The 8,655-nt window shown below is 34.1% G+C and overlaps 1 protein-coding gene across 4 annotated transcripts; it reads left to right on the top strand.

Moving 5' to 3' along the window:
• The first annotated feature begins 274 nt into the window (after positions 1–274).
• Positions 275–8,233, top strand: LOC104595288 (ubiquitin-conjugating enzyme E2 5-like). 4 transcript variants are annotated; one of them, XM_088899699.1, is made up of 8 exons: positions 275–429; positions 3,887–3,971; positions 4,176–4,255; positions 4,388–4,426; positions 6,541–6,655; positions 7,399–7,451; positions 7,550–7,678; positions 7,875–8,233. In XM_088899699.1, exons 2-8 carry the CDS (start codon positions 3,928–3,930, stop codon positions 8,006–8,008), a joined length of 594 nt encoding a protein of 197 aa, XP_088755825.1. In that variant the 5' UTR covers positions 275–429; positions 3,887–3,927; the 3' UTR covers positions 8,009–8,233. The 4 variants fall into 4 exon arrangements, with proteins under 4 accessions (XP_088755825.1, XP_088755824.1, XP_010254271.1 ...); XM_088899698.1 differs by having other exon boundaries at positions 308–467; XM_088899700.1 differs by having other exon boundaries at positions 311–540.
• Positions 8,234–8,655: the final 422 nt, after the last annotated feature.

Here is an 8,655-nt window from a genome sequence, read left to right as displayed (position 1 = left end):
ATCACAACCAATGAAATTAAAATTTACCTACTTTTCATTCGTTTAATTTTCACAAAAGATCACATTATGATGTATTTACCATTACGTTCAAGATATCGCATCATATATTTCGCCTTTTTTTGGTAGACATCATGGAGTTAGAACATTTATGTTTAGGGGGTTAAGCAGTATATATACAAAGTACAAGGGAGTTCTATATCATTTACCTTAATATTTTATTTTTTCTATTTTTTTTTATTACCACGTGCGACGAGTGCATCGACGTCCTGTCACCCTATAACTCTGTTGCAGTTTCCACCATGTCTCTGTTTTTCTTTCTTTCGAGGGTGGGTGCGGCTCTTTGGTTTACAAGGAAGCAATCTTTCTCTGTTCAACCTCCTGCGTCGATCATTCGATCGATCTTTCGTTTCTTGATATTTCAGTGTTCGAGTATGCTCGGAATTTCCAGAGATAACTCCTACGCTTCAGTTAGTCCCACGCAGTTCTATTTTGTTTGGGAACATTCTTAATATAGATCGTATTTGTGCTTCTTTGATCTGCGTAAGCTTGTTTTAAATTTGATGGATTCTTTTGGTTGAATGGGATTGGGTTTAATTTTATTCCCTATCTCCTTGTGTTTCATTGAATGTTGCGTTAAATGTATCTTTAAACGAATTAATTTAGAACAGCAACTTTGGATTTATTGAAAATGCTGATGCGGTTCGATTAACTTATCGGTGACACATGATCTTTCGAAGAAAATTAGTTACTTTGTTTGTTTTTGTTCTGTTTTCCTGTTGTTTATGTGAAAGCTACACAGAGTTTTCACCTTTTCATATGGAATTAACTGGTGCTAGGTATGTTTGCCCTTCTTGTCTTTTTTTATTTTTTTCCCTTTACTCTTAGGTTGTTTCAGCCTTAAATGGATGAAAATTTTTCCACGCTGAAATATTTGAGCTACATTTTCATCCGTTTCACAATGAAAAGGTTATTTTCCTTGCCATTTACATTAAAAGTTAGGAGTTAAGAAAAATTCCGCTATAAGAGGGTGGAAATAATAGCTGAGATATTTTATCCTGCAAAGTTTTTACATTCACCATACTTGTTGATTCCCAAGGTTTATCTTGTCAAAAGGGCCTCGATTAAATGCCTTCAAATTCAATCGAATATCCAGGTGCATTGATCACATTGAACATGATACCTTGAAATGCAATTGAGGAACCCCAACAATGATGATGCAAGAAGATCCTTTCAACTATGTCTTTACCCTTATAATGCAAATGTGCATGTGCATAAACAATAGTATGATAACGCTTTTCAGGATTGACATGCAGGCGAGCATGGTGAAATGCCAGTTAGTTGTGGGGTTTAACCAACTTTTTGATCTCTATCTTATAAAAGCAAGATATTTACTGATATCCATTAAAAGAAAGGTTTCAAACTTCTAACTCTACAAATTTAATATATTTGAAATGGAAGGAATTCATGCATTATATACAATAGTTATAAGCATGAGAAGTGATTGTTGCTTATATACAGTCATTATCTCATCCTATTGAAGTACATTTTACATGTTTCACCACCAACTCCATAGAGTGGAAGCTAGTACAATCTTTTCTTTCAGCGGTTTTTGAATGGAATTCAGGCTTATTAAAATTTTACTACTTGGATGGCATTCCTTGTGTATGATATCTTTTTTAGAGTAACTGATCATGTTTTGCCTTTACCTTTTATGAACACCCTTGGGTACAAACAAAAGAGATGCAGCTGTATGTTGATAACAAAGTTGCTGTTGCAATGAAGAAAAGATGTCAAATTATTTGCAGCAATATTGATCGAATATAGGTTATTTCACAGTCCCAAATAATTAGAGTAGTTGGTTCAAGAAAGAAAGAAAGAGAAAGAGAACTAAAGTGTTGTTTGACATTTCAGCTGTCAAATTTAATCAAATATGTGCAAATTTTTCTTAGGAACTGATCATAGTTTCTCCTGACCTTTTATTGACATACTTGGATACGAAAAAGAGGGATGCACTTCTATGTTGGTGGAGAAGGTTGCTCCTGTAGTGTGGCCAAGATGCCAAAACCTTTATAGCCATGTAGATCAGATATACAGATCTGATTGATCCCAAAGAATAGGAAGAAAGAGAAACAGAACGAGAGTATCCCTTGGTCCTTGGAATTCTCTTGGAAGATGCCCAGCTACATATAGGTTGATAAGAAGAGGGTTGCTCCTGTCTAGCACTCTTTGCTCTTTATGTATTGAAGTCCTGGATTCCTAAAACCACCTCTTCACCCATTGCAAATAACCAGTTGTAGGTAATGGCAACATCCTGTTTTGGCATACATTTCTGCTTTCCGGAATCAGTATTACAGCTTCTGCAAGGTTGGGCAACTAAAGGTCTGAACAGGAGGGGTAAACTATTATGGAATACTTACCCAGATTTCATCATCTGGTTAATTTGGAAGGAAATAAATCATCGTATTTTTTTACAACAAATACTTTAATGTGGAGGAAATTAAAAGTAATCTTATAGGCTTGCTTTGTTTTTTGTCGGGTTTCAGGGAGTCCAACTGAGTTCCTTTTCGCAGGTTGGACCTTTTTTTGGATGAGTGTTTTTTTTTGAATATTCATAATGTATAGGTTCATGGGCTGATTTTTTTTGGTCAGCATCGTGCATGGGCTATTGAACTTTATTTTCCTTAACATCATCAATATAATACTTTACCTTCTTATTAAATACATTCAATCAAATCCCAACCCAAATAATTTTATAATGTTGTTGGTTGTTCAATACTAGATATGGTTAGTTGTTGGTCGGCATTGTGCATGTGCTTTAAGCTTCAAGTCTTTAATGTGGATTTCAAAGCTAGATATGGTTAGTGGTTGATGAGTGTGAATTTCACAAATCCTTCCTTATTTTAGTTTTTTTTTTTTTGAGATATTCCCTGAAGATAAACTGTAGATTTTATGTTACATCTTATCATTAATAAGATAGTAGGAGATTGTGGGATCTCTTATGTGAAATCTTTATCTGATTCATGGCTCAAATAGATGCTAGACTTTTGTTTGGTCACTGACTATGTTTTATCCCTGAGTTATTGAACACAATCTCATTCCTTTTCCATTCATGACTGCATGTAGAAGCTCCTTGATGGTTTTAATGATTCATCTACTTCTTAAGAGATGTTATAAATTTACTGTGAAAAAGAAATACTTCATACAGTGGCTGATGCCGTAAGCATGTGCCAATTCATTGGATCTCCTTCCTATTACATTTAGCAATGTTACAAAACAGGGGCCTTTTAAAAGGTTTGTGTTTTCTTATTGATACATGAAGACGATTTAAGTTTGTTTAGCTACTCACTGCTTTTCTTTATTGGTGTCAGGACAGCATTTGGTCTGTTTAAATTTGAAATGTTCTAAGTTTGGTATAAATATGTTCTTGTTGGTTCTTCAGTGTAGCAACTAGTGTGTCTTATGGGCTTGAAAATATCGTGGAAAGGATGGAAAACTTTAATTTAATAGGTTATAGTTAGCTTTGCCTTTAGCTTGTTGGTAAAGCTACACTATGGTCTGTATTTTTATAATTATATTCTTCTTTTAGTATTGTTTCTTTGCTATTCATGGGCCTTGCAAATTTGTATCTTCATATTTCTGGGCATTAAACAAGTAGATATTTCTGAGCTTGCAGTTTGACCATTCCCCCCTCTTTTTTCTTCTTTATGTAAGATACAAATTAGCATTTTCGGAAGAATTGCACTTCTTTATGTATTTTTGTCATTAAGCTACACTTTTGCTTGCATGTTCTGTTTTTTTTTATTGGCTTTACTAATCTTAGTTTTTATCTTATCTAATGGAAACATCATGTAGTGATGAAGTTGATGTGTTTTATGGGCATGATCAGATTAGGAACTGAGCTATAATACTTCAGTTTTAAGGAGAACAATGTCTTCCCCGAGTAAGAGGAGAGATATGGATGTCATGAAGCTGTAAGTTTCAAAACTCGTTTTGATACTCCTCTTTGAGTAACCTATTGCATCATATTTCTTACTTGTTCTGCTTCTTTCTGTTTACATTTAGCTGACAAGATACTTGACTTACAGCTGAAAATGAGGTTCAGTTGGAGTTGTGGCTAATATTCCTTTTTTGTTTCTCTAGTTGGTGCTTCTGATGTTTGGTTTGATTTTATTCAGGATGATGAGTGACTATATTGTGGAGCCAATCAATGATGGAATTAATGAATTCAATGTGGAATTCCATGGTCCAAAAGAAAGTAAGCTGGTTCTTCCCTGTATCTTACTACTGCTATAAAATGTAAACTTGCCTATGAAAAGAAAGAAGAAACTTTGTAGGTTATTAAGATGGATATGTTCTCTGTAGTTACTGATATTCTACTTCCAATCAGGTCAAATGACCAAGTCCTTAGTTGGGGAAGATTCACTAGGTAATGTAGCTTAATAATTTTTTCATCGGTGGCTTAAAATTCATCCTTTCTTCTCGAAATCCAGTTCATACAAGGTAAATAATATCTTCAGTTGTGCATCAACTATGTGGGCAACTTGTTTAAATAGGACAAAGGACACTAAATGTGATCTCTATTGGATCTTGGTAGAGGTGCAAATAAGGTTGTGAATTTGATGTCTGGTATGGGGTGGACTACCATAAAAAGTACGAAGATTTTGAACAAAACCTACTGAAATGAGGGTCTACAAGCTAAGGTTTTGGGTTCATAAGTTGCAAATGGCTTTAGGGAAGATAATGGATGACGGGTTGGAGGTTCAAAGGATGGGTTTAAGAGAAGAAAATGGGGTAAAATTTCCTGGTTATGGAGAAACCTCCATGGAAAGAAAGTGAGAAATGTCAAAAACTAGAAAAACAAAAGGAACTTTTCGAAACAGATTGAAAATAGTTTTTAGGATGAAATTTAAAGGGAGCATTTGGGTCATGTGGGGATTTCACCACCATAAATTAATATTTATGGATGCTATGATTTCTTGAAGAGATTTATCTCCAAGGAAAAAACAAGAAACCAAGATTTTGTATGGGTGGGAATTGGGATTTAAAGTAGAGTTCATTATTCATCCTTGAATAAATTGATTGTTCTTGTTGATGGCTCGTCAAGTCTGAAATAAAATCCAAAGAGATCAAGAGAAAGGAGATAAAACCCTGAAATTTCTCTAGGGCTTTTCTAAGAACTAGTAAGTGTGCATGTGCTTTGCACGTGGCAATTTTTTATGATGATGCTGATAGTAAATAATATGGTTCCAGAATTTTCTACAGTTTTTTTTTTTCTTTTTATATTTCTATCTCTATAAAATCTATTCTTATTTGTCACACTTATTTTTTGTTTAATATGATGAAGATATGATATTAGAGGTGTACCCAAATGTTTTCTATGAAGATTTTTGTATTTTTTATACTTTTGTGTATTTTCATCTTTTTTAATTTGTATTATTATTTAACAATGACATCAAGGGTTAACACATTCTGACCCAAAAGGTTGAATTGTTGACTTGCCACCAAACAGGAAAACAACTCCACTTTGGGGTTGATTTTAAGCATGTATTTTATTTCTATCATCAATAAAAGCAATTATTCTTTGTCACACTTATTTTTCTTTAATATTAATATAGGATTCAATTAAAGAATGGGAGTTATTACCCTAAATATAAGACTTAATGAGAGGTAATTGAATGAGGAGTAATGTAGTAGTTAAAATTACATTTTGTGCCCTCACAGTTAGAGAGGGATCAAATTCAAAAATAGGGATATTCCAGTCAAGAATAGGGATTCAATGAATGTTAATGGGAGTTAATACCTTAAATTTAAGACCTAATGAGAGAGATTTGAATGAGGAGAAAAGTGGTTGCTCAAATTACATTTATGTCCTTATAATTGGAGAGGGACTAGATTAAAAAATTGGGGTATTTTAGTCAAACAAAAGTTCCACACTCTCATTCACACTTTTAATAGTGAACAGGAGACCAGAATACTGTTTACCATAATTATGAAAACACCCCCAAGACCCAAAAGTAAGTAGAAAACATTAAAAACTCCCTATCCACATGAAATTTAATTAAAATATCATAAGACAAACAACTTCTAGTAACTAGATCCTAATACCAAGAAAAATGACAAAAAATGTCCTCGCTGCCCATAAATTAAAGAAAATAAAATCTGACATATTGACACTTAAGACTCATGCTTTAGCTTTCTAAAGATGTATAAATAGACTGATTATTCAGAATCCTAGCTTTGTCCTTGAAATACAAAAGCATTGTTCATGTTATATTTGTTGAGGGTGTTCACTTGTTCTAGCTGAATTTATGAAGTAGCATAACTACTTGGGATACAGATTTTATTTCCTTTTTGTTGTAGTTCTCATTATGAGAACAATTAATGACTTATCTTAAAAATGCACTACATCTTAAAATTTATTTTATTATTTTGGTTTCACTCGAAACTCATATTTTTGAAGGATACTTGGCTCTGTTTTTTATTATTTTCCAATCTGGAAATTTAATTATTTGGTTCCACCTGATCTCGTGTTGCTTTCAGGCCTTTATGAAGGCGGAGTGTGGAAAGTTCATGTTGAGTTGCCTGATGCTTATCCTTACAAGTCTCCTTCCATTGGATTTCTGAACAAAATCTTTCACCCAAATGTTGATGAGCTGTAAGCAAAGTTACCGAAATTAACACTCCCAGTTATTATCCTATTACAGAAATAAATTTATGGAACTAAATATTTAGATCAATATTAATCTTTAAGACTAAAATTGTAACCTATAAACTCTGTAGCTTTAGTATTCAGTAAGTATCTTTAGGGTGCAATATGGGCTAGGTTAACCCAAACACAACCTGAAAAATTCAAGTTGGGTTGAAGGTTGTGTTAATATGAATCCAACTTAACTTCAGGTTGGGTTAGGGTTGAGGCCTCAGCCAACCTGATGTAAGCTGAATCCAACATGCCTGTTCATATTTGCATATATGCATTCAGGCATCCATGCATGTATGTTTATTAATGTATGTGTGTGTATGTGCACATGTGTATGTATGTATCTATGTTGCACAGACACTTCCAAGTTTAAAGGCTAAGGTTTTTTAGTTATGACATTAGTACTCCTAACCCAACCTGATCCCAACCCAATCCGGTTAGGGTTAGGGATGGGAGTTAAAGAAATTGGGTTGAGCTAGGGTTGAGCTCATCCTGACCTGACCCAGCCCAACTTGCATCCCTAGTATCCTGTATAGCAAGAAGCATCTAATGTGCTTCACTTGTACTTTTTTTCCTTTACCAAATATTTCAAGTTAAGCAAATATTCTATTCCTCTTAAATGCCACCACCACCAGCACCACCAATGTGATCAATGTGTTATATCTCATGCTGACCATCTACTATCTTATCATGAAATGCAGGTCTGGTTCTGTATGCTTGGATGTTATAAACCAATCATGGAGTCCAATGTTTGGTAAAAAAAATTACTTATGTACTTGTTTATTGCAAATCCATTTTAAGTCATTCTAGGTCTTTTGATTAAGGTTCTTATCCTGGCTGCTATCGCTGCAGATTTGTTGAATGTCTTTGAGGTCTTTCTTCCACAACTCTTGCGTTACCCAAATCCTTCAGATCCTTTAAATGGTGATGCAGCTTCTTTGATGCTGAAGGATCAGCAACAATATGAACAAAAAGTGAAAGGTGAAAACTTAGCTACTTTTCCTTTTTCTCTTCCCATCTCATCATTTGGATCAACTAGGACTTAATAAAGAAAAAGGCGGTTTTTCTTTTGCTCATCCTTGAGGAAATGCCTTTACTTTTATCCATAATTAAAGAACTAGTTCTCAGTTCTCAACTTCTCATTAAGAAAACACATCTGGTTAATTCATGGTAACAGAGTACTGCGAGCTATATGCTAAAAGGGAGAATATTACCAACGTTCCCACTGAAGAAAGTAGTGATGATGAGGACACAAGTGATGGGCAAAGCACAACTAGTGACGATGATGTTGCGGGGCATGCAGATCCATGAGGTTGATCCCCTTTCATTTCCTGTTTGTCACCAACCTTTATTTGTATAACTATATATCCAGTTGTTCATAAACCTTATTAGGCAGTTAGGGATGGTTAGCAAATTAACATGTCTAGTGAATCCAACCGTATGTAGGTGCAAGGGATCAAGGGTGAAAAAAAAAAAAGGAAAACAAACAATGATAGTAAAAGTTAAATGAAAATAGCTAAAATCTAGTTTTTTTTTTTTTTTTTTCCAATGGAAAATTTCATTATACCATGTCACTGGACATTTTGGTACGATTGTTTCATGTCCTGTTGTTAAAAAAGCCAGTGCACAGAGAATTGGAAGAAGTGGTTCTAGGGTGGGTTGCTAAACTTGTAAGCTTTTGGGTTGTTTGGTTAATTCACAATAGAGAGCTGAGGGTAAAAAAAAAAAGTGAACCATTGGTAGAGTTTTCTTTCTATTTCGTTTTTACTCAATGATGATAATCCAATTCCCTTGCAAAAGTCTATACCATACTAAAAAAATGAGAATGTTGCAATTGACATCTTAATGCTGCAAAAGACCCTGATTTGACTTTCCAACTTTGCCCTCAACTTTCTATTTTTTCCCATTGTATGTTGTCATTTAATTCCATTAGTAAGTTGACTTCAACGTGTGATGCA

The sequence above is a fragment of the Nelumbo nucifera genome, chromosome 3 (genome assembly GCF_055504915.1).
Source record: "Nelumbo nucifera cultivar China Antique chromosome 3, China Antique-T2T, whole genome shotgun sequence".
Lineage (NCBI taxonomy): Eukaryota > Viridiplantae > Streptophyta > Magnoliopsida > Proteales > Nelumbonaceae > Nelumbo > Nelumbo nucifera.
This window is presented reverse-complemented; position numbering and strand designations above follow the sequence as displayed.